The sequence below is a fragment of the Phalacrocorax aristotelis genome, chromosome 1 (genome assembly GCF_949628215.1).
Source record: "Phalacrocorax aristotelis chromosome 1, bGulAri2.1, whole genome shotgun sequence".
NCBI classification, from domain to species: domain Eukaryota; kingdom Metazoa; phylum Chordata; class Aves; order Suliformes; family Phalacrocoracidae; genus Phalacrocorax; species Phalacrocorax aristotelis.
In genome coordinates, this window is record NC_134276.1 from 9,477,463 (window position 1) to 9,504,643 (window position 27,181).

At 39.4% G+C, this 27,181-nt stretch overlaps 1 protein-coding gene across 1 annotated transcript; it reads right to left on the reverse strand.

Annotated features, from left to right (window-relative positions):
• Positions 1 to 553: 553 nt before the first annotated feature.
• On the reverse strand, positions 554 to 25,676 carry RAB38 (RAB38, member RAS oncogene family). The gene is made up of 3 exons (XM_075080905.1): positions 25,406 to 25,676; positions 16,992 to 17,272; positions 554 to 5,249 (listed from the first exon to the last, which is right to left on the reverse strand). The coding sequence occupies exons 1-3, from the start codon at positions 25,608 to 25,610 to the stop codon at positions 5,097 to 5,099; spliced, it is 639 nt and encodes a 212-aa protein (XP_074937006.1). The 5' UTR covers positions 25,611 to 25,676; the 3' UTR covers positions 554 to 5,096.
• Between the last annotated feature and the right edge of the window lie 1,505 nt (positions 25,677 to 27,181).

A 27,181-nucleotide genomic window follows, 5' to 3' on the forward strand; every position in this document is an offset into this window, starting at 1 on the left:
AAGTGTGTAACATTACTGCAGGTACCAGCTTTCCCTAACAGCAGAAGGCAAATGCAGGTACTACCTCCTAGACATGCAGCTACCTGATTTGCAAACATAGGCCATTGATTACCCAGCCAGGCTTCCACTAATCGAGCATGTGGTTAATAACGAGCCCCCAAACTGATGATGCATTTATTTGTAAGTCAAAAATTCTGCCTGTAAAATCAGACTTTGAACTGAGGTTCTTTGAAGAGCGGGAGCCGTAAAAGCTGCATCTGGAATTGCATCTCAAATAGGATGATGAAAGAAGAAAAGGTGGAAAGTTTCTGCCTCAGGTATGTAACTCTTTAATCAATGTCAAGCACTAATCTGGACGGTTTTAAAGAGAGGTTGTACAGAAAATAAACAGCCTAAATTAAACTATTTTTATCTATATATCTATATGTACAAATATATCAGAGGTTGGCTACATATGAGAAAAGCTGAATTAGCTTGTGGTTACTTGCATGTGCTTACTTTGATTAATGAATTAATTTTACAAAACACTCATATTCCATGTTTTGTCAGAAATATCATCTTTTATTACAATAGAACCTGCGGCCACATGCATAAATATTGGTGCAGTAAAATATATTTTCATTGATTGTTTACTGGCAATTGACATAAAATTGTATTTCCCACATGTATTTACCGACTTCAATTCATCCAGCCAGACAAGCTGTTTTAAGAAGTAAACCAAGACTGTTTATAAACATGCACCTTCTCCCTCCCTCCCCTTTTTATATGGTCAGGTAGGTTAAAATAGAAGCCAAAAAACATCTGAAGATAAAATACTGATGTACAACAATTCAAGCTGCATACACAAGGTACTGTTGGAAAATACTACTCCTGAATAGAGAAGTTCAATGAAAAGACATGATCTAAAAAAATGGTGCATCAGAAGAACTAAGTCTGATTTTCAGAGTCCAAATTAAGTTGAGCTTTCTGTTGAAAGCTCAACTTGGTCAAATGAATTATGATCTTTCTGGAATAATAGAGTAATATTTACCTTTCCTTTCACTCCATCCATTTTCCTATCAGTAATATGTATGTGCTTCCCAAGGTATTCACGATCATGAGATTTTGTTTGTATGGAGCTTCAGAGATGGAAAATGAAAGACATCCTGCCATTACCAGTGTTGTGGCTGAGTTAGTAAATGAAGCCTCAGTGTTGAGATGCTCAACCACTATTTTTCATGAGTGTTTTGGGCTGATCCCTCACAGCCGGCACCTCACCTGTGCATCAGCTTGTGGTTCTAGGTGCTGGGACACCCAGAGGAGTACTTATGAATGAAGTAGAATGAAAAGTAATTTTAAATCCCCTTTGCAGTACATTTGCCCACTTGGAAGGCAACGGAGACTTGTGTCTTATTGCAAACAGAAGGGGAAAATGTTTCATTTTGAAATGGCCATGCAATTAAGATGCCTGGTCCCTAGCGACCAGCAAAGAGGACATAGCACAGAATGTATCAATAAAAAACAAGGAAGCCCGACCTGTCAGAGACTGACACAGTATAATTCAATTTTACATTTTTTCCTGAAAAGGTATTTGCACAAACTGAGCTCATTAATTCTAAATCAAAGCTTTTATTCTGGCCTGCATATGACAACCCCTTCTAAAAAGGCTCTGTTTGCTAGATACCCAGGTGGCATTCACACATTTATTGTGTTATAGAAAGAGGCTTGGCAGATTCTTCTCTCTTCAGTACAAACAAAAATGAACACTTGGAATTACGCAGCCTCCTAAGGAAGGCTGATTCTTCATGATGCTGTCCTAATTCTTACAGTGCAAATATGTATGACTTTAGAACTTATACCTTGTATATTCCTTAGTCTAGAAATTGGCCAAATTCTCCTCACCATCTACCAGAGGTGGAAAATATGCCCCAGAACTGTGACTGCAGTGAAACCTGACACAACAGAAACAAGAGGAATGGATGATGAGTTCATAGTTTAAAGCAGGTTTATACAATACAGTGAAGCAAAAAAAAAGAAGTATCTGTCCTTTAAGTGTTGTATTTACATGGGGTTTTTTGATTACTATTATACCAGATCTTTAGCCATAGTTCTCAAACATTTGTGAAAGTTACCATTATGCTTAATGGATATTGGCTAGAAACCCCCAAAGACGAGTGATCTGAAGATAACTAAAACACATTAACAACTGCTATGTTTGTTGCAATAATTTTTGGGAGATGACAACTTTCTGTGCTTCACCTGAGGTGTCTAGATTTATAATTAAAGCATGGGGTTCAATTAATAAAAACTTAGCCCTTTAGAAGCAACCTGAATATCTAGGTGCTTCTGTTCCCCACAGTGTTAGCCCAAGGAATGAAGAAAGTGTTGTCCTTAATAAGGCATCCATACGACTTGACTGAAATAATGCTCTAAATCTGAAATAGCTGACCTGGCGCTAGTTCTGAACTGCAGCTTTGCTGCTGAGATTATTCAACTAGTACCATGACATCTGTGCAGCCACAGTTTCCTTTTGCAACACATCTGCAGCTAATCTAATCATCCCATGCTGTCACACGTTTCCTTATAACCTCGACTAGGTTAACTGAGGTGGAATAATTGAAGCTAATTGTTGCAGCACAGACAAGCTCTAGATAGATTTAGAACATTAAGGCATTACAGCACCATGTATTTATGCTAGAGGGCACACATATTTCATTCTGAGCAGTAATAGAGCTTGGCATTTGATAACATGTATCTTCAAAGCACAGTGCCAACAGTAACTTTCAAGAAGTGCTGTGAGGTAGGTGTGTACATCAATCCCTATTTTACAGATGAGGAAACTGAGGCAGAAAGATTTAGGTATTTGACCCAGATCACAGCAGGATTTAAAGGACGTTTAACATAGGTGTTAAAGGATAACATTGTGATCAAGACAACTTGAAAATTACTCTCCTCAAAAAAAGCCAGCCCATGATATATATGGATCCTTACATCTCTGTGTTTGTGGATTAATTCTGGATGCGGCTTTTCATTTTTAAAACCACAGACCTTGCTTTCTTATTCTAAAATTCTGTGACAAAAATATATCAGTTTAAGGGTTTAGGAAGAGCACAAAAAGAGCTGTCTCTGTCCCTGGCTCTCCTCTGCAGTGCCTATAAAGTAAACAGATAATTCAGTAATAGGCTGAACGTCAGAAACACATTAACCCCATAGCATAGGTCTCACAGGATAAGGTCAGCCTGAGGATTTTTTTTTTTTTCTTTTTTCTTTTTTTTCCCACCCAACATCTATTTACTAGCTTTTGAGAGTTTTACTCCTTCATCTCCAACTAAGTATTCAGGGAAATATTGCAGTAATGTCTGCAAACACAAGAGGTAATGAGATTCTGCCTCCTCCTCTCCATGGTGTTACCTCTAAGGAAGGAAACCCATCTCAGAAGACAGCTCCTGCCACTGAGAGTTTACAGCTTAGGAAGGAAAATGCTGAGTAGAAACAAGAAAATGGAAGTGATTTGTCTGTTGCAGGAGACAGGCAAAGTTTGTCTTGCAGGGGCTTGCAGCCAGATGTCAAGACTTCTTGTCTAGACACACTTGTCTGAATGACTACTAACCTGCATATTTTGTGAGACTCTGAAAATCAACCATTTCATTTCCACAATACAGCTCAACAAATTCCGCACATATTCCAGGAGTGTTTCTTAGGACTGTTTCATTTTGCTCCTGATGATTATTAACACGATTGTGGTTTTTAGAAGAATATTCTCCGAAAGCAAATATCTTGCTATTCAACACAGATGCATTCCTGAAAAGCTCAGCTATCACATTATGCTGGATAGTGAATTTTCCCATAAGAATCAACATAGTGGAGGGACACATGCAGGGACTTATAAAATATACACAGTTTAAAAATGCAAGGACAACACCTGTGGCATGAAGAATGGAGAGGCAGGAACAAAATCAATGAGTACTTTTCAAGAACAGATAACCTTTCTGAAAACTCTCAGCCACTTAAACTATGAGACTGTACCCCTGATTCCCTGTGTTGTCATCCTTTACCCTTGACTTATTTCATCTTGCTTCACCTGAAGATAATGCTAACAACTATTGGAATTTAACTCTTCAGAAAGGGGTAGCAAAAACTACATCAGGGTTCAGTCTCTCAAGCTCTTCTGGATAACTGAATGACAATAAAGGCTGAGATTGCTAGTGTTTTTCAGCCTGGAGACCTTATTGTGGCCTTTCAATACTTAAAGGGGGCTTATAAGAAAGATGGGGACAGATAATTTAGTAGGGCCTGTTGCAATGGGACAAGGGGTGATAGTTTTAAACTAAAAGAGCATATATTTAGACTAGATATAAAGAAGACCTTTTTTTTGGTGGGGGTGGTGAAACGCTGGCCCAGGTTTCCCAGAGGTGGTCGATGCCCCATCCCTGAAACACTCCAGGTCAGGCTGGCCGGGCTCTGAGCAACCTGATCTAGCTGAGGGTGTCCCTGCTCACTGCAGGGGGTTGGACTAGATGGCCTCTAAAGGTCCCTTCCAACCCAGACCATTCTATGATTCTATGTTCAATCCAGCCAGTTCATCCAGGAGACTGAACCTGTAATGGGAATGTTTCATTGTGAACACTTTTGTTGCCTCTTTCTGAACAGCTATATTTTCATTGTCATAATTATCTTCCTCATATGAAACAAGATTATTCAGGTGTGAGGGATGACAGTAAAGTGTAAAAATGATGGATGCCTGGCTGGGGTATTAAGACGACAGGCTGGAGGACCAATGGACAAGTAGAGTATTACTGCAGCCACATCAAAAATATAAGCTTTGGGAACCCACATTGCAAAGAAATAGGTTTTGATATCACTGTTGGTGCTACCCAACTGGGAATCACAACCATCAGCATGAGTCTTATTTGACCAGAAGCCAAAGACAGTTTTGAATAGTTGCTGTCAATGAACAGCTCATAATAAATTTTAGCTGTCAAACTTACAGAAAAAAAAAGTATTTTTTTGAGAAAACGGCAATCTGCTTATGGACAATCTGGGCAGACTGGGTATGTTGGGTAAAGTATACATTGTGAATCATAGTTGTTCAGCTCTTGTAATAGTCTGGAGGTCACCTAGGATTTAAAGCAAGCTGAACAACTGACAACCTTGGAGGAATTCAAGTGTGGTTTTATAATATCTGGTTCAATAGACTGAACTGGATCACTCTCACTAGCAATTATGTGTTTCACCAAGCATCTGGAAGCTTCATTGATGTTTATATTTTCCTGCAAGTGAAAAAGAAAGAGAGGTTGATTAGTCAATATTACTTACGCCATGCTGCATATTTCCTGTGCATAATAAATTTCTCTCTAGGCAACATCAAAAGTTTACTTTCTTTAATAAACAGCTTTTAAAAATTGACTGTATTAAATAATGTTCACTGTAGTTTCTTAGTTAGTTAGGTTTTTTGTAATTATACACAGAGCTCACTTTAACTTACCTCAAACTCTTGGTGATTTGATTGTTTCAATAAACTAAACAAACAAACGGCCAGATGTGTGGGTTGACCCTGGCTGGATGCCAGGTGCCCACCAAAGCCGCTCTATCACTCCCCCTGCTCAGCTAGACAGGGGAGAAAAAATATAACAAAAGGCTTGTGGGTCGTGATAAGGACAGGGAGGTCACTCACCAGTTACCGTCACAGGCAAAACAGACTCAATTTGGAAAAAATAGTTTAATTTATTACCAATGAAATCAGAGTACGTTAATGAGAAATAAAACCAATTCTTAAAAATACCTTCCTCCCACCCCTCCCTTCTTTCCAGCCTTAACTTTACTCCCAATTTCTCTGCCCTGAAGTGGTGCAGGGGCACTGGGAATGGGTGTTGCAGTCAGTCCATCACACGTTTCTGCTGCTCCTTCCTCCTCAGGGGGAGGACTCCTCACACGCTTCCCCTGCTCCAGGCTGAGGTCCCTCCCACAGGAGACAGTCCTCCATGAACTGCTCCAACATGGGTCCTTCCACAGGCTGCAGTTCATCACTAACTGCTGCAGTGTGGGTCCCCCACAGGGTCACAGCCTCCTTCAGTCATATACCCCCTGCTCCAGTGTGGGGCCCTCCATGGGCTGTAGGCGGATATCTGCTCCACCATTAACCTCCATGGGCTGCAGGGGAATCTCTGTTCTGGCTCCTGAAGCACCTTCTCCTCCTCCTTCTTCACTGACCTTTGTGTCTGCAGAGTTGATCCTCTCACGTACTCCCACTCCTCTCTCTGGCTGCAGTTCCACAGTTTTTCTGTTTCCCCCTTCTTAACTACGTTACCCCAGAGGCAGCACCACCATTGCTGATGGGCTCGGCCTTGGCCAGCAGCGGGTCCACCTTGGAGCCGGCTGGCATTGGCTCTATCGGACATGGGGGAAGCTTCTAGCAGCTTCTCACAGAATCCACCCCTGCAGCCCCCTGCTACCAAAACCTTGCCACACAAACCCGCTACCTGGATGTTAAACACAGATGCCTGAAGTAATGTTCCAAAATCCATATTTTACTGCTTGAATAATGGTTACTCTGATTTTCAAATTATTAATAATCCATCAACAACTACAGACATCAATAGCACTTATTTTTAAAGCCTTTTCCACAGCCTCAAGAACATTTCTGTATACAATGCTCAAAATGAAATCTTTGATGAACAAGATTCATTGGATAAATGATATAATCTCAAGTTATTCACAAAATAGTTAAAAAAGTTCTCTGTCAGAGTCCTCACTTATTTTCTGTTGAGGCTGAGTTATCTCCAATGTACTGCTTCAGAAGAACTATATCACCATTGGTTTCGTTTGCAAGACAGAATTCCTCACTCTAGGGGTTTAGAAAGGAAGGCAAAACACATCTTTTTCTACATGTAGCTTATTCCAGCAGCACGTTTAACTTGCAGCAACCCTTACTCTGTAGAATAAGCAAAGCTGAAACAGCCTCATCAGTGAGACACAGCTCAGCACAGCATATAAAATAAGCAGTACTACTGAGTAAGGATTTTTTTAATGACAGGCACAGATATGTTTGGAATGAAAAGTCAGGCTCTCTGGCATAAAAGACACTTTTCTACTCTAACTATTGGCATTGACTACTTATTTTATATGACAGGAGATAGAAACCTCACAGTAGCTTCAGTCTTCTGGGAAATCACTCATCCACATACATACATATAGAAATACGTACAAATATATATGTATATATTTATGCATATGCACATACTCTTCTTTCTCCATAAAGGTTATGTTTTTATTTGCAGTCTAAGACTGACCCAGGTTTCCAATCTGAATCTGGAGCCTGTTGTACTGACACCATAAACACCCATGCACACAATGCCATGAAGTCTACCTTCAGCAAATGCTCAGTATCAATTCAGGATCATCAATAAGATCACCTGTAAAATTTAACGTCTGACACTTTTTGTTGCATGTGTATGCTCAAGAAAAGTCAGATGAGATGTTTAAGTATGAAGTTCAGCTTCAAAAGAGAGAAACTGAAGTATGTGTGTTTGTTTCAGTAGAGGTGGTATAATTATACGAAGATCAAAAGCTAAAGTAACGGATTCTGTGAGGCTGATTTCTATTCCCCTTGAAATCAATGGCAAAGCTCCACAAACTCCATTGACAATCCCTTTGCACCACAGTAAAGAGCTCAATTCTGGAGATCTAACTGAAGATGTTAATTAGTGCCAAGATTTCACAGGTTTATTCAACTACACAAGTGAACTTAAATATTTGAAACATGACCTGTAAAGAGTATCAGTTGGTTGTAAAAAAAACCAAATCTTTAGACAAGTCATTTACATACTGACCCCTAGAAAGTCATGCAGAGCTGGGAATCAGCTCTGTACTGAGATGTTAAAATGTTACTGTATCACATGGCTCTCAGACCAGACAAGCAAATTCCTCAAGCATGCACCAAAAGTCTTTTTCAGAACACTGTGAAATTTTATTAGAAAAGACAGACAATGAAAAATATCTCTCAGTACTGCTTAGAAAGCTGGAGAAAAAACAGGATTGTTAAATGCACAAAAACACACACGTAAAAATCTTTTGCATAGCATTTTCCTTTATTAATGGACTGATAAGCATTTCATTTACCCATGTGCTACTTCTCTCTTGGGATGGCAGCATGCATTTTTTCAATAATGTCTCAGTGACTATCTGAGCTTGTGCTCAATTTGATTAATGTTCAGATGTATTAACAGAAATCCTCTTTGTCAGAGGCTTAAGATCAGCATTTGGTAAGAGCGGGAAAGGCACCCAAGTCCACAAAAGCATAAAATGGGTATAGGTGGACATCCCTCATCCCCACTGGTGATGGATGTAAGTCCATGTGCCAGCCCCAAGCCTAAAAATTCAGAAGGGAAAAACAATGCTGTTTTACTTCAGCCAGAACTCAAACCAAAGTGAAATTGGGTTATTAAACATCTTTTTAATCCTCTGTGGATTTCTTGGGGAAGAAAGCCAAATTTGAACATGCACGTATTGTTTTGACATTAAAAGTCAAAATATTTGATTTTTGGAATATGAAAATTAAAAGCTTCTCTTTTTCTGCATTGCTCTTTCTCCATCTTAATGAAATGATTTACCAGATTTGACCTGTATTCCTTATCACATTATTAATTGCATTTTGGATTGAGTTTGCTCTCTTCCTGCTAGGTGTCTGCCCAGATTTACTGAATATCTGTAAAGTGGGATTAGATACAGATAGAGATCATCCCTGGCTCTGGCTATTCCACTTGAAAAGGCTTCTACTTTCTTTCAGTCCATGCCCACCTTCCTGTCCGCCAGGGCACAATCCTTTCAGGTGCACCTGCTGAAGTTTGTGACTGAGCTCTTACTTCAAGCAAAATGCGTTGGTTTGCGAGGATTCACTATTCCAAGCATTTGCACCCATGTCATTAAAATTCTGCCTTTTTTCTGTATGAGAAGAAAGGAATAAAAAACCCCGTCTGTGATGTGTGTTAATCAGAGAGGCATTTTCTTATCCTGAACAGTTCTATGAACTAAGCTGTGTAGTTGATAATTTCTGCTGGGTTACAAAGGGAGCAAGAGAGGAAGGGTGACCCTGGCAGACTGCACAGCTGTTTTTGAGCTTCTGTCTAGTTCCAGCCTTCTCCCTTGGCTCGCGTGACAACTGGTATACGGTACAGATGAGAAGTGGCATGTTAAGTCACTCGCTGCAAGATGCCTGTGCTTATGCCAACAAAGCAACTCCTGCAGTCCCAGCTCTATGCCCTCACCACTTCCTTGCTGATGCTACTATTGCCTTTTGTTACAACCCTAATCCTACAGTGTCTGCTCCGTGTCCCAGGTCTGTGGATCAGACATGGCTGTAGTCTGGTCTGTCTAATGAAATATTGATTTCTGCACCTCTTCTCCTACAGTGTCTTTTGAAAAAAAAAAAAGAAATCAATATTCTGTTAGGCAGCGAAGCAGCTGCAGACAGTAGAAGGTGATCTGCTATCCGAACACAGACACCCAGACACCTGGTAATTTTAGAGAGCAGAAAGTGTTGAAAGGCAATCTAGGGAAGGGCAGACAAAAAGGAGCAGGTGAAAATACACCCAAAAACCAACTATCAGCGTGTACGATTGGACAGAGAAGAATCATTGCAGACACCCTACTAATTGTACTGAAGCATAGAAACAGCCCCAATTATGCCTAAAAGTAAAATTAATTATGTTTCAAATAAAGAAAAAAATATAAGTGAGAAAACAGAGTGAAACGATGTCTTTCAGTGGGACTCTGTTGAAATGCCTTAACTGTTATCTCCTTTATGGCTTTTGTGCTACACAAAACACCACAGGAATTGTGATGATTGCTGCAGTTCAGAATTTTTTTCTTTCTCCTTGCCTTGCCTTGCCCTTCCCTTTCTCTTCCCTCCTTTTCTCTCCTCTCCTCTCTTGCCTTCTCTTCTCTTGCCTTCTCTTGTCTTCCTTTTCCTTGCCTTCCTTTTTCTTCCCTTCCTTTCCATTCCCTTGCCTAGCCTTCCTTTCCCTCTCTTTTTTTTTTTTACTAACTTCTTTTCATTTTCTAAGGAAACTTTTTAGGTCATACTGAGGGACCTACTCTGCCTCCTTGGTGGAACCACATTTGAACATCAAGATGTTCAGGGGTTATCTAGCTCTTGACATTGTACTAGATGCACCTGTAGTGCTGTAGCTTATTTTCTACCCTGCTCTGAGGGCACTTTTATCTTCCCAATTCTCCAAACACTGGGAAAGGTCTGTTGTCCTATACTACTTTTAAGGCTGTTGTTACCCAGCACTGCATCTTTGATGTATTTATCTTCGCAGCACCTTTCTGTGATAGGCAAGTGCTGCTATGGCCGTTTATCAAATGGAGAAAAAGCAGACCCCCAAAGAGAGGAAACTGCATGAAACCTGGTCCAGTGCATGGTGGCTAGTTGGAATGTGGGAGATGGCATAGTCTTCTCATGATAAGGCAGGAATGCAACACCTTTCTTTCCCAAGGTGGGAGAGTTTTTACTGCAAGGGCAAAAAGGAAGGATCCTACCTGTATTATGATGCCTTTGCTGTTATCAATCCTCTCTTCCTGCTTTTGTTCTACTTCCAACATTGACATCCTGATTTAGCACACTAGCTTTTATGAAATGCTTCCTGGGCATCTCCCCTTGCCCTGTCCCCAGAGATGCTTAACTCATTTCTATGATTTCTGTGCCACAGTAAACCCCAGCACCTGAAAGACACTATCACAGTCAGTGATGCAAGAACTAAGTTATGAATCCAGCCCTAAGGACTTACTCTGCACCAAATGGCCACTGTCTGCCAGAGCAAGGACCTGAACCCAGCTCCTGTGATGATGTATGACTACTTGAGTCGGTCTTTCTCTTGACCCCATTGAGAAAGAAGGCAAAAAGGCAAATCAGCACATGCTACTCTTTATTCTATTACCAGACAAAGCAAGGCAAAGAAAATAACTCTGAGCAACCTCTGAAAGCCAGAAAGGAACACTCGGAGACACAAATGAAATTACAGTTCACTTTGTAGATTGAGCCCACCCAAATATACATTTTCAAAGGGCAGTTTTAGGGAAAGGATAGCAACTTGGGGCAGGGAAGTAGATTTGCATGATTTAAAACCTTTGAACCTATTGCTGTGGGAAATAATGTCATAGTCTTGTAATGTAACCATCAACTGAAGGGAAAATAAATACTTTATGGAATGTCTCTCAAAGCACTACATATGCTCAGCAAACTTCTGTGCATTCTGGATTGCCTTCCCCCTTATCTGTCAGCTCTAATGCAGATGCAGAACATTAACATTTAGAGCATTCCATTTTAAAATATGAAATAAATCTCCTCAGACTAGACTGACTCTTTGCTCTTTACAGAAGGAAAGAGGCCTTTTCTGGCTTTCTGGGCCTGTCTTACTTCCAAATGAACCTTTTTTCTTTGCCATGCAGGTATCTTAGATTTGTCTGTCTGGTTGTTTTCTGGTATAAAACTGCTCCGTTTCTACATTTGGGTAGTTTCTTTCTCTGACTGAATCTGATGCTTCTGAGTCTTACCTTGAAAGTCAGGGTGAAGAACAACACTCATTGCGGGCATAGCTACCTAACATGGGCACTTGGGAAGGTCTAAGCTAGCACCACTTACAGACATGACCTTATTCTCTACTATTGGAGTTAAAGGAAATAAACTTCCTTTAAGTAAACAATTACAGATTCTGAAAAATTTGGGTATTAGATAGGAACCTAGTGAGAATCACATAGTTTCCACATTTTATTTCTATAATGCGCTAAAATCCAGGAGCAGGGATATGACTTCCAAGATGTTTTAACTTGCACTGACATGGAGCAAGGAAGCTGAGGAAATGGCTCCACATGCACCCTTAGCAGAGCACCCTTGGAAACCGCTGGCAGCAGAGTCTTAGTAAGATGTGCCGTACTGCTGCAGTTGTGTTTCTAGGAAAACACAACCATATGAGTTAAAAGCCATCTGGATGCATGAACATGAACTTCATGGATGTGAACTTCTGTGACTGCAACCCTGAGAATAAAATAGTTTCTGTAACTGAATTCTTAGAACCCATTGGATATTCTGCAACAAAATTGTTGGACTAAATGACCTCTAGAGGTCCCTTCCACCCTCAGGTCTGTGCTTCCATGAACTTCCAGCTTTTGGCCAGCACTAAATAACCTATTTCATAAAAGTGATCCAGAGAGCTATAGGTCAGCTCTAATACCTGTAGGATGATCTGAAGCAACTCGTCTTCTTTTAGTCACGGGAAGCAAACTCTGTAGAAGATTCTGCACAGAGTGACCGTATATCTGAACTGAAAGCTTCTGCCTTAGGTGTCAGCTTCGTTTCTTGGTTTATGGCAGAAGCTGAAGTATTTTCTAAGGCTCTGTGTGGTGAGATAGGTTAGATATTTTGTTGAGTAAATTAAAAAGACAGTGTAAGAGCTACACATCCCTAAATAGGTCTGGCAGTCTCAAATGGATTGGTTTGGTTTCAATTATCAGATCAGCAGATTAGCTGTAGTGTGTCAGCCTAATTCAAACACATGTCCAAACCTTGTTTGTCTTTATGGAAATTGAAAACACATATCCTGTTCTTCTGCAAGTCTACAGTATAGCTTGTTTTTTTCAACTTTCATAATAATTGTCCAGTCAGAAGAACTGAAGAATTTGTGATTTAAACAAGGGACAGTAGAGCTTGGTTCGTGCGCAGAGTTCACTGGTAAGATGAGCAGAATTGCTGCCCTTGCTTTATGGAAGAAGAGGCTGGATCAGAGGAGAGAGTGACTTTCTGAAGGTTACTCGGTACATCAGTGGCAAAGAGGACTCCTGATTTCTAGTCCAGCATTTGGGCACTATTACACATGGTGGACTGCTTGTCAGACAAAAGGTGGGGAAAGAAAATGTTATTTTCCACCTTTCCTAGAAGAGGAAAGATTCTGTAACTTTTACCTGGTCCAAATAGGATGTGTCCAAACAGCCCAGAGACTCAGTGCTCAGTCAGTCTCCAGGCCAAGATGCTCAGCAGACAAGGAGCTGTGTGCTTGCCCTAGTTTGGTAAGGATCTGAAAGGCACTGCTGCCAGACCTTCTGGGCAATTTGGACAAAAGTGGATGTCTTTTCACCTAGTTCTGTATTGATGACAGCAGAATTACAGCAGGGAAAAGAGGAACTCCAGCATAATCACAGCACAGCTCTGGTCAGTCATAAGGTATTTCAAGTTATTTCTGAAGTAGGTATTTTCATTTAGTTTTTGTCTGACTTGTCTGTTTTGATGCACAATTTCCATTTTCATTATAAAGCGATAATAAGCATGAAATTGCTGCTTTTCTAATCCAAATCAAAAGCTCACCTCTTTGAACTAGGAATGGTGGTGAAAACAGTTTAAAGGCTTGGAAGTGTGAGTGGGGCTCTCAGCTTCTCTTGCCACATGCCGGATAAATAAAGGTGTGCCAGGAAGGAGAAATTTTCTTCCTTTATAAAAATGCATCTTGCACAATAGTTGTGGTAATGAAATTTACTAAAAAATTTACAATTAAGGGTTATTTCATGCCTGTCTGGGGACAGGCAATCAATATGAACAAACCAAATAACCATATGTAAAAGAGACCAGGCTCTTTGGTCTCTTTGGACTAGATATATAGCGATATGTGTAACATGACTGTACTGCATTGTGCTGTTGCCCCACAAGGCCCTTCTCACATGGCAAACTATCAGAACAAATTCTTCTATCTTTGTAGGGAGCAGAAGATTGGAACAGGCTGAGTCTTTCCTTTAGATTAATGCAAGAATCAAAACTAATACAGGAGAATGCATTAGGTGGCTCAAATGTTTTATACTGAAGTTGTTAACTTAAGAAAAACAGCACTAGGGAATAATACAGCGATGTTTTTTGGTGTAATCTGTCAGTGCCACAGACAAAAATTTCAAACCTTTGACAGCTTGAAATATGGTAGGTGCATATATAGCATGATACTTTCTGCAAGGCGACCAGAACTAAAGTATTTTTGTAAATAATCACCTTTGTTTTTCCAAAATGCATAAATCATATTCAGTTTGTTCTGAAGGATATAACATTTCCAAGCACGTCTCTGGAAAACCTCTGGAGATCTAATTATTCCAGGATACCACAAAAAAGAGTTGTTACTTACTTGAACTGCTAAAACTGCTAGCTGCAATATGATGACTTCTCTGTCAGTGTTTTTCTGCTTCAGAAAAGAGTTTCTATTCTCTATAGCAACCATAGCTAGGTTTTTCTTTTCCCCAGATCTGAGTTCAATTATTTAATATGCCCTAGGCTGAAAGAATACAAGATACATGTTACATCCAATATTTTAAAATACTAGTAATAATAACTGTTGTTTAGAAACAATGTCTAGGTTTTAGTTCAGAACTTAGACCAAGCAGGAAAATTATTCTGATCTAACTTAGCCTAAATGTTGTGATTCTACTCTCTTCATTGGAATTATTCTTTGCATCATTTTAAAGTCAGGAGCCTCTAACTCTGGTTGGAAATCAAGTGTGGGGATTGCAGAATAACAGATCCTAGTTAGTCTATAGCAGCAGAGAACAGTCTGATAAGTCATGTGTCCTCAACTCTCACTGCTGCCTTCACAACGGCTTTTGAAGATAAGACTAGTCATAGCTGGATTTCTTTCTGTTCTTACTTGATTGCACTGGTAACCTGAGGACTGCTTGGAGTTCTGAATTAAAGAAAGTAAGAAAAATCTAGATATTTCCTTTGTTTAAAATAACTTTTAATTCTATGTGCCTTAGAAAAACTTGGACTGAATTTTCCCCTGTTGTGACTTTTTTAAACTTTAATTGTCCTTTACGCTTCCATAGTTCTGCCCAAGGCTGGCTCCATGATCATGGTAAAACCCCTCTGACACCTTTGAAATTGTTTGTACATTTATTCTCTGCCATGACCTGCAATGGCCCTTGGCAGAGTATATGTTGTTGTTCTTTTTAAGAGGTGGACAGGTGCTTGCTGGTGACTGCTTTCTGGAATTCATGGTACAGATTCCTTTCTCATAGGCCAAAGAGCAGTGACCAGCTGCCTGACTTTGCTGATCCAAACCTAGCATAACGAAACTATGGCCCTGTATACTTTAAACAGCAGTCCCTCCTGTTCCCTCTCGTTCTCTTTGAAAATCTTTTAGATGCAGACATTTTAAAACAATCTGTTATTTATTTCTCTCACGTGATTTTTGTGATGGTTTTACCCTCAGGTCTTAGTTTTTGGTGAATTGATTCTTGTCCTGGAAATGTAGACTCACGTACACATTAGAAATGAAGAAGAAGTAATTCTAAATAGCCATACACAGTGTTACACATCACTGGTGAACTGGATCCCAAATACTCACAAACAGATATTTCTGTGTCCTGAAAGATAGTTAGACACCTAACAGAATATTGAAAAGGGGCAGAATATTATTATACAATAATAATAGTAATTTGTCCTGTAATAATTCCCTCAACTCTCCAAATCTTCTTCTTGTAGCTGCTATTCCAAATGCTTTGCTCTCTAGGTTTTCCTTTTTTCCTGCAATAATTAGCTTTCTGCATAATTATCACAAAGAATCTGATATAAGAGATCTTGGCTTCTTTCTTAACCAGAACCAGACACTGTCCATAGTAAAAGTTTGGTTATCCTAGAGAGGAACACTGGATTCTGGTTGCCTCTTTGAGCACAAATCAGCAGAGAACCACAGACCTGAATTCAAACCAGGTCCTGCACATGCAGGAATGAGAGGTACCCTGTTTATAGAGTAAGATAATTTACACATTGACCTAGATTAAAATGTCTTCCTAAAAATTGCATTTTGAAGAAACAGAGACTAGTTTTGAGACCCATTTGGTAGAAAAGCAAAGACATTGACCACAAAGATGTCTCATCCCAGAGTTCATGCTATGCTTGAGGCAGACTAGGACATGCTGCTAGTCACCTGTTGTTACTTCTGCTGATTACAAATGAGATTTCTTTTAAATATTAATGCTTAAAGAAAGAGTCAAGACCAGAAAAGGAAAATACGAGTACACACTCCAAAGGTTCTCAAGTAACTTTCATAAAATGCTTGAAAGAAATTAAACAGCTGAATGTAGTGTTTTGGCTTTTAGTCTACTAACAATCTAGGTCAAACCAGAGCCAAACTGTTTACATTTAAAACACCCAAATGTTCCCCAGAGCTGTTAAGGATGACACCAGCTTTTGTAACTGGAGAATACAACAAACAAAATATCCATTGATATTCAAATCAATATTTCTCATGCCAGGTCTCCAAATCTTGTATGCACTGAGATTGTCTGAGAAATCTCAAACTGATATACAGGACCACTGTACCTTGGGCCTTTATCCCCTGGAAGTCCCAGTGCCCTGTCTGATTTTTATTTCCATTTTCTTGTAAGCACCCAGGAAATCTGTACTAATGCAAGGAACTGAACCTCATAGCAGCTCATTCAGCACTTTGACCACTGATCCTGCCTTCCTCCCCAGATATGTGATTTTTTTGAAAAAGCTTTTGAGAATGAGTGTTTATAACAGTAAGCATTATATAAGTACTATGGTAGACTGACTTTTCTTCTGGATTCTAAGACAGTAAAGCTATTGTCTTAAATCAGCATGCTTCAGGCAAACTGATTATAAAATATTTAGAGATAATATTCACTGCTAAGAATTATGAAAAACATCCTCATATTATTCATAAGAGGCAGCTTTTGTGCCTTGCCAAAGGTCATCTTCCTCCCCAGGCTACTGCGTAGTAAGCTGTTGACCAGTTACATACTTTACTGCTGGCCTATCATATTAGAGCAGCTCAGAACATCATATATAATTTGCATTGCAATAAATGGCCTAAAAGAAATAGAAATGTATTAATTTACAAATTCACCTTTAATTAATTCCACCAAGAGAGGAGCTTTGCAAGGTACACCTTTCAACCAAGTGAACTATTTTTAGACTCAATTTCTCTGTACTTGAAACAATTAAAAAGAAATGGAAACATTACCTTGGCCGATGTTTCAAACCAGCCCACGAACCCATTCTCTTTGCAGAACTGATCCATCTTGATGCCGTTGTTCATAAGAACATCTATCCCCTGGTCGCATTTGTTTGCTAAGAGGACTGTGGGCACAGGTTTGCCATTTGGAAGAACCAACTTAGAGTCCAAATCCTCTTTCCATTTTGTCACTGCTTCAAACGTTGCAGGTCTTGTAACATCAAAGACAATAAATGCCCCCATGGCCTCTCTGTAATATACCCTGGTCATGTTTCCAAATCTTTCCTGACCTGTGATGAGGAAAGCAGGAGGGGAAAAGAAACACCACCTTGTAAAAATCACTGCTTCCAATCTAGGTCAATATTTCACATAGCAGGTTTTCTAAGAGAACATTACTGAAGGTAGGACATAATTTCGTACGTCTCTGGAAAGCCAGTCTTTGTCTAAATGATGATGAGCACCATGCTAGACTTATTTGTATGAAAATGCAAGAGTAGAGCATGAAAAGGAGTTTTAAAGCAAACCTCCAGGGAAATTTAATAACTTTATGACAAGCTTGAGCTTCAGTGTACAGTCTTATTAAGCTGCCAGATTTCTGAGTCTGTGGACAGTACCAAGGGTCTTGGTGTACGTTATAGGACTTTGAACAAGAGTCACAAAAAACCTAGGTACCAGACTGGAAGCTCCTTGACTCTATAGGATTTTGCAGGAAACATCTAAAACAACTGATCTGCTCCTGCATGAAGAGGATCCTACATATTCTCATGCAAGTGATAATAAACAGTAACATAAGCTCTGGTGCCATACCAGGCATTAGAGTCATTATGAATTTACTTTTTCTGGCAAATGAAAACACAGAGGTGAGAAAGGTGAATTTAAAGCCTTACAAACATTGAAAGTGTTCTAAGAAATAGCACAGCAGTAGCAATATGAAGAGCTGTATTGCTTCAGTGAAAAGACCTGGGATGAGACGTTTCACAAAAGATCTGTGCAGAAGCTTTATGGCTTTATTTGCTGAACTCTGTTTTCTAGGAAGTTATTTACAGTATTTTTGTGAGCTAACAATATGTTATTGTATTCAAACATGGACATTTGTAAATATCTACAGTTTTATATGATTAACAGTGTAAAAATTAATATATTTGATATTAGGATGTGGTATGTTCATCAGCTGTGGGTTTGTTAATACATATGCTGTTTTCATGGGAACTTTGAAAAAATGTTTCTAAGAATGGCAATAAATTACACATAATTTTTCTTGAAATGAAAAAATAGGATTTCCATTGATGTCTACTGCTGAGCTGTGATCTGAAAATAAGAATTATAAATTCCCAAAACGTCTCACGACAACAGCAGTCTTTAAGCAACACAACTCTTGTATTTAATCATATGCTTCCATAGCTGAGAAAAGGTGTTATGAAAATAGATAGCATTCAGTGGAAACCTGTTTCTAGCCTTATTTTCTCTATGTGCGTAATTTTGAGTAGGTTAGGCAGCCAAGATGATTGGCAGTCTGCCTCTGACCCTAGAAAGGTTACCTGTGGAGGTTTATCTGATGGAAATTCTGCTGTCAAATATAAGGCTGGGTTGAGAACTGAAGAGAGCTGATTACTGGACTTCTAGACCATGTGGTTCATTTAGTGGAAATGGCACTGAACGCACTTATGGAGTCAACACCACCTGTTTGCAACAGCACTAGCTGTTGCAGCAAGGAGAAAGTCATTCACATATACAGAAACCAAAAGTGGATGTGTGTCTTCTCCAAATTCATGTTAATTTTTCTTTTTTACCTTAAACTAACATTGTGTCCTATTGATAAAGCAAGATAGAAATATATAATTTCTGGGAAATATGAGGTCATATTGAAAATTTCTTATAGCTATGCTTTATTAAAATGTCTTATGATTCCTATCAGTGCGTTAATCAGATGAATGGCTAAGTCATGTGTTATTCAATAATCTCCTTGTTGAGCAATTTTTCTTCATCTGCAAGAAGGTGCCTTTAAACAAAAGTCAAGGTCTGATTAGAAACTTAGCAGTAAGGCAAGCAGCAACATATACAATTAGTTTTTGATGCATATTGTATTTCAGTGATAATTTACACTTCTCATGAAAAGTTCTTGAGATGCATGCACTGTGGATGAGATGTAGATGATGTAAGAACAGCTAAACTTGGGCCTTACACAAATTTATTGGGACACAGATCTCTAAGATAGGTGGGACATGTTGTTATAGAACATGAACTAAATTCTTAATTTGCAGCATAAAATCATTCATCACAAAGTTATCAGAGGAAAAGAAGGCTCTTACAATGTGATCTTCTGGCTGGTAGTGGCCCACAAAGCTCTGACAAATGGTATGACACTGATTCCTCCTCCTGCTTCCAGCTGCTTTGCAGATACCTAAGTTTTTCACTGCACAGAAAAGCCACTGTGTTCGTAAAAGCAGTTTTATGCAGGAGGTCAGACCTCACCAATTTCCATTAACAATCACTTCAGAGAAAGAATGGAGCTGCTGGCTGAATAAAGTGCCTAAACCCTTTTTGAAGTGCTCTTTTTCCCCATCGGTTGCAATTAATATATGAGCATGCCTGGCATAAAGACATTATGCAACTTTGAATGGAAAAAGAGGTGCTTTGTAAACCACAGACTTTTATGTCATTTGCATAATGGCTTTACATTTATTTGATTTACATTGTGAAAAAAGTGATCACTAGTGTTTGCATTGTACCTGGAAAGCTAATATTTTGTCTAAGGATCCAGGAGGACTCTATTTTCCAAAGGTTTTCCCTTACGTGAACAAATGCCTATGTTAATAGATGAGATTCTAAAACTTTCATTTAGCAGAATTACTCATGAAAATAGGCACTGTTTAATGTATAAAAGGTGTCAGAATCTGGCCTTAGGTTTTCAGCAACACAATGGCTTATGCAGTAATTAGGCTAGAAAATAGTCAACCATTAGGTATCCAGTGGTATCTCACAGGCAGCCTGGAACATTGGGCCTTTATCACAAGAAGGACTGGGCAACATGGGTTTTGCTTTTCATTGGAAGGGTCAGAAACTTGTAAAATGTTTGTTTGATCTGGCCCATTGTATTTTACTGCATTCCTTGCAAGGCCACTGACATTCGGCGTCAAACCCCACAAGTCTGATGGTCTTTGCCCACTGAGACAATGCTTTACAGTGTGATTCATCAGCTCTAATTTAGGTTCCAAAAAATTAACTAGGTGTATCTAAGATTAGGGTCCCTTTGTAGTCAGCGACTGAGAAGAGATATCTAGAGGGCATCTTCTCAGTAAGTTTAGACATTTAAGAGTGGTCACATAAACTTCATGATAGAGATATTTAATCACTACCCTCAAACCCCTGGCAAGCCCAGGGTGAGTAGCTTATACTCAGATGGTTCAGTACAAGGTGTCTAATTGTTAAACCAGATGAATCCTACCCCACTTTGAAGTGAACCCAGTGAGACCAAGCAACCAGATTTCTATTAAAGGGAAGAGGAGGCTGAGGGGAGACCTTATCGCTCTCTACAACTACCTGAAAGGAGGCTGTAGTGAGGTGGGGGTCAGTCTCTTCTCCCAAGTTACTAGTGATAGGACAAGAGGAAATGGCCTCAAGCTGCATCAGGGGAGGTTTAGATTGGATATTAGGGAAAATGTCTTCACTGAAAGAGTGGTCAGGCATTGGAAGAGGCTGCCCAGAGAGGTGGTGGAGTCGCCATCCCTGGAGATGTTCAAAAAACATGTAGCCGTGGCACTTCAGGGCAAGGTTTAGGAGGCACGGTGGTGTTGGGTTGATGTTTGGACTTAATGATCCTAGAGGTCTTTTCCAACCTTAATGATTCTATGATTCTATGGCTCCCCATCTGAACGGCACCTGCCTGCACATTTATCCTTATCTCAGTGGCACCTCTGCAGCAGGGAAATGCATCATTGTATGGGTTTAAAGCAATCAACAGCTGAATCTGCATAGTTTATAAAAATGCACATCACATAAATTTGGCAGCATGACTTGTACAGAAATCTACAATTTCCATAAACCACTGTCATCTCTGATAAGGTATAAAAAACTAATGATAAAGTGCTAAAACTCAGATAATTTTCACCATCTCACCCACAGTATCTGAAATATAGTGCAAGATAAAAATTGATTAAAACTGCCTAATTCCCAGTTTTACAGCAGCTTTTACTTCTTGCCACCATCCCTCATCCTAAGAGGCAAAAGCTTCTGGGAACCACCATGCTTTACAGAGGGCCTTTAGCCAACACTGAGAAGCTGGAAACTGTGGATGAGGTTTAAATATTTTTCACCTTTCTCTTCAAAGTAACTTTCAGAATTTTCACCCTTGAATTCAAGTCATTGTCTTTATGGACTGAAATTTAAGCCAGCCTTGAGATGGCGTACACCATGCCAGAATGTGAAAAAGCAGACTGTCAGCACGATCAGGCCCTCAGATGCCACCACAGATCTATACTGAAATAAACTATCATGATGACGGTCTTATTTATGTTTGCAGAACAGTAATTTCAAGGTAACTTAGGCTAGAAATCACCATGACTATCTTATTTATGCATATGTACTGCAATGCTTAGCAGCCACTAAAATTCTAAACCGCTGAGGATGTGCTGTGGCTGGCATTAGTGAACACTCCGTTTACTCCTTCTGCAGCATAATAGTTTTAAAAACTTTACAACTACAAAGACATTTGCCTATATCTGTGTGAAGACTGCTGATTCCAAAGGTGAAAGTTGCAGGGAAAGGAAATGAAATTGTTCTTTCACCACTGGTGGTGTGTGGATGTCTCCAATGCATTGGACCAGCTGTTTATAAGATGAGATCCAGCCTTGTAAAAGCAACCCAGCATATTTTTGGCAGCAGTGAATAATCCAGCCCACACATACACAGCAGGAGGGATAACGATGATGCTGACATGGCTGTGAAAAAGTAGCAGGGGAGGGGGAAGGCTCTGAAGTGCTGCTCTCTGCCCTCTGCTGCACTCACAGAGATGCTCCCTGCAGTAAATCTGCAGCTAAAACTGGTCTTCAGAGAAATCTCAGGGCTGTGTGGACACGAAACATGGACAGTAGCACTGAGAGCAGCCTTGCAGAGAAGTGAAGAGCAAATACACCCAGGTCTGCTATCTGCAATAGCTGGCTTCTTCAAAAGTAGTCCCAGCCTGCATCTGCAGGGCCACCCCCACCACAGCAGCCTTGTTCAAAATATGATTAACAGTTTCTTTTAAAGCTTTCCTTCTAACAGTCTGTTAATGCATTTAAAGGGGACTCACACAGAGACAGCAGAAAAGATATGGAAACAAAAACAAATCGACTGGGGAGCAAGATTTAGATGACATTAGAGGGACAGGAACACCAAAAGTGAGAATTTGGGACATTCAATGAAATAAAATGGAACTGTTGGGCAGAAATTAAAGTCAAGGAGAATCTTACCATTTATATCTCCTCCCATACAAAATAGTTACAATTCATTCACTTGAAACTTTAGGCACTTCACTGGATCAGACATAAATTCATAGATTTTAATGCCAGTGTGTTGTTACAGATATCATAACACCATAAACCATGAAGTTTTGCCCAATTATTCCCGTATAACATCCACAGCTTCAGGAATATATTAGCTGTTAAAAAAAAACCCAAGTCTTAATGTAATAATACATGATGCAGAACCTATCTTATCCCTGAATTATTTTTTTAAATGCTTAGTTATCCTATTGCTCAACATTTATCTCTCACATAAATAAATGCAGGTTCAGCATTTAGTTATTAGATCTTATTATAGTTTTGTTTACCAAATTAAAGAATACAGAAAAATACATTACAGAAATATAAATTACATTTAACTATGAAATCATATGGCACCAGATAAACCAAATTTACTTTTTCTTTTTACGTCTGTAAGGGTAAACAGGGGTAAACTGCTGGGTCCTCGGCTGGAGTATGTCACTCCTCCTGTGAAGTCACCCCATGTGTAAATCTTACTGATAATGTAGATAAGCTTGACACTAGTTTTAATCAAAACATTTTTGAGAACATTATTTCTAGACTGTTAAACAATTTACTACCCACTGATCCACATAGTGAAGTGCAAAGAAGAGTGCATATCACACTTAGTAGTAAGTTCACTGGCTGTATAATGGAGGGGGAGGAGAGGATGGAAGAGCTAAAATGGTAGCTGATATATATACACGTACACACATACACACACACAAACACACACACACATATACTTATATATTCATATATTGCTGCATTTGCTTCAGTTCAAGATGTCCTAAATGCTAAGCCAACATCCTTCAGCTTGGATAGAGACTGAAAATTTATTCCTTTACCCCCAAAGATAAACATGACCTAATAACAGGGATTCTGCCAAAGGAGAGGATGTTCTGAAACCAGAGGTTTTATTTTCCTCCCTCTTATCCTTGCATATTTCTGTTTTGCAAGTGGTGATATATGACCAGCTACAGCCAGGATAAAACATTTCCATTTCCTCCGTATTTCCAGGCAGTTTTACTTTGCTTTCATTTTTAAACAACTTTTTTTTCTCACCAGCCAGACATCTTATTTGCAATAACTTCTATGCCAGCACCACACTGATCTGAATTCACTGTGTTGCTCACAGAACTTTTCTACATGTAGCCCTCAACATCTAAAGCTCCTTACACAGAAGTCATTAAAATGAGACAGCAACTCTTTTTATTACCAGCCACTGTCTTGACCTTCACAGAGATGCTTTGAATTGAGCAATTCATATGAAATTTAGTACTATGCTGTAATTCTCTCTGTCATCTGTGATAACTCAGAAAGCATGCTAGTCATTCAGTACTACAACTTGGTGTAATTGCTTCTGCAGCCTGACTGAAAGCTACATCATATGATCCGCCAGCACATGATTAGTAGTGTAATAAATCTCTGAAACAAGGCATGCAAATACATTCTTTAAGTCCCTGATGCATTCAGAATTTACTATTAAATGCTTTTTCTCATGCAGCAAAGTTTTGCTGGGTGTGTATGTATTTATGGTTATAACTGGTCACAGGTGAGCCATAAAAGCAATGCTTTCCCCATTATTCCAACTTTTAATACAGAAAACTGAGCATATATATATTTAATATCATAAAACTACATTACTATACTGATGTGCCAAAAAGCTGAGGTTATGCATGTTTTGCATAAAGCAGGGTTGTTGCATAAGTTTTAGTACCTTGGTGCCAAATTCAGAGCTCAGACATGAGGCAACTAAGTGTAGAAGAAAGGCACTCCCTCCACCAATAAGAATGTCAAGAATTTTCTCATTTCACTAGTTTTACTCAGTGCCTTTCCAGACTAGATCACTGAACCCACAGCTCAGGCCACAGGCTGGCACAGTTGCCTAACAGCTGATATAATCTTCACTTCTACTCCCTACTTAACAAATGCGACTTCTTAATTTAATTGAGTTTTTAAAATGCCTTCCTTTTTGCTGTAAGCTATTGTGTGATAGCTGTATTTAGATTCCTATGTATACTAAATGAAAAATGATTGCACGTGAAATGTGCCATCAAGATAAACTTTTATTTTGTAGACTGAATAAAAGTGATTAATTCCTAGTAACGGGGGTGGCAAAAATATAAAGTTGTGGTTTTAATTGGAAGCCGAATATGAAAAATCCAAAACACTGACCGCAACAGTGTCAAATTCTGTGTTTTTTAATCATGTTAGCATGCAAGGATAGCTGGACTTCTTCATTCTTTTTCTACCCGCACAGAGCAAATTATCTTTTTTGCCTGATGTTGGACTAAGGAGTAAACGTGAGTAAATACATTTTTAACCACAAGGATTATTGCCAAATAGAAACACTTTTCTTTTCAAAGCATGCCAGAAGTTGTTTACATTTCATTGGGCTGAAGGAAGGAAGGTAGGAGAGAGAGGAAGGAAAGGAAGAAGGAAGGTTTTTTGATAAAGTAACCCACTGATACTTCTTCCTTATTTTTTAAACTACAAAAATAATTTTAACCATCTTACTGAATCCCTCATCTCTTCCACCAAATTAAATAGAGGTAACAGGAAAATCTTGATAGTCTCCCTCCCTTCACAGAGATCTGTTAGTCTAGTGAGGGAAGCTGAAGGGGAATTACTGGGACATTGGGAGAGAGGTGCCCATGTCCCCACGTGCATCCAAGGGCTTGGGAGACAAATCAGGCAGGGCAGGTTTCATTCTGACACCCCTTGTTTGGGTGTCTGGTGGCTTTAGGGAAGCTCCAAAATGTCAATCTGCTCTTAAAGTTTTCTCTCCTCAATCTCCTCTCCCTCACCACATAGGCACTGGTAGTTTCCAACTTAAAGATTAGTACAGATGAATTTGGATCTATATTTTGTATTGTCTCTGGACAGGTTAAGGGGCAAAGGGTTCTCCTCTGTACTCACCTGCAATATCCCAGAGCTGCAGCCGTACCACAGTCTCAGCATCCCAGCTCAGCACCTTCAAGGCAAAGTCCACCCCGATGGTGGCCCGGTAGTGGGGGGAGAAGTTCTGGTGGACATAACGTTTGATGATGCTGGTTTTGCCCACTCCCAGGTCCCCAATCACCAGCAGCTTGTAGAGATGCTCCTTCTGATTGTGCTTCTGCATCTTCCCTGTGGCTGCGGCTGCTCCCTGCGAACTGATTGCATGCTCTGCCCGAGGAATCCTGCCAGCCTGAGGGGGAGAGAGGGAGTGAGGAACCAGGGAGGGAAGGATGAAGGTAGGTGGAGGCTCTTTCCCTTTGTACGGAAGCAGGATCACCAGGTCCAGCAAGCAGCCCTGCTGGGAGATGAATTAAGCAAGGGATGGGGGAAGAAAGTCTCCCAGAAAGTTTTGTGTGTATGTGTGTAAAGGTCAGCACGAGGTGTGTCTGGGATTAGTCTGGCTACTAAAGACTTTGCAAAAAAAAATTCATGCAACAGTCCTGTTCCCTGTTTTGCTCCTTGCTGGAAAGACTGTCTTGTTGTTGTGCACTAGTTTTACATACTCTTTTTAATCACTGTCTTCTTGGTGATAATTTATTGCCCTGTGCTTGTTTCCAGACGCCTTTAACATGCCAGTCCCTGAAAAAAAGCAGAAATATCCTTTCAGAGGTTTCACACCTCCATTAAAGTGCAAAAATTAAACCAGTGTGACTTTAATTTTGGATGTGATTTGGTTTTAAACAATATTTGTAAGCCAGTGTGAATGCACTTATTTCACTAGAAGTGGCAGTTATAGCAGTTGAAGGCATCTTTACACGTGTCCATGCTAGGAGGGCTGTGTGAATTTAATTATAACAGACATATATATTTAAGTTTCATTGACATAATTGTGATTGTCTGTCTGTACCTACAAACATGCTCACATCCGCTGAATGCAGCACACAGCCTATGCTTTGTTTTTTCCTACAACTGGACTCTAAAATGCAAAAAATCCAGGTTTACCCCATGACTCTGATAATCAGAAGTTATGAAAGCATAACAGCATTAGAGCATATGAAAGCCAGGGTCTTAATGGTCCTCTGTTTTCCAAAATAAGTGATATCAAACTTGCAAACAATTAAGCACATTTGAGTAAATCATTCCACTGTCATGGATATATGGGTAGATATATTTCAAACGAAGAACACGCTGAGAGTTTCAACTCGGCAGGTTAGCTGGAGACCCCCGTCCATTGCCTAGAGGTGTTTGGTATTTTTAGCAGTTTTGATAGCAAACCCCCAGAAATTTAATATTGTGTGAAATTCATCCATGAATGACTTTTACATTTATTGATGATCTTGATAAAATGAAAACACATTTTAATCTTATTGAAATATTATTTGATGGAGTTCTTATCCAAATGTGCACTGAAACAGCATTAGAAATTTGTCATCTATCCAAAAAGCTGGATTTTCATAGTCAAAGAATCCAGAACACTTATGTTATGCAATCTTTTATAAGCAGTCTTTAAACTCAAACTTTAAAGTTTGTATATATACACACACAAAGTGGAATGGGTAATTTGAGGAGAGAATTTCTTATTTTCCTTGAAATTCTTTACTTTTAGTAAGAGGCCTTTTTTCAATAAGATAAATTCTCTTTCCAAAACAGTCATTTGTATCCTTCTGTCTGGAGAAAAATTTCAAAGGGCTTAGCCTTGTTACCTACGGACATCATAAAAGACTACAGTTTGAGAAGCAAACCCATTCACTCCAA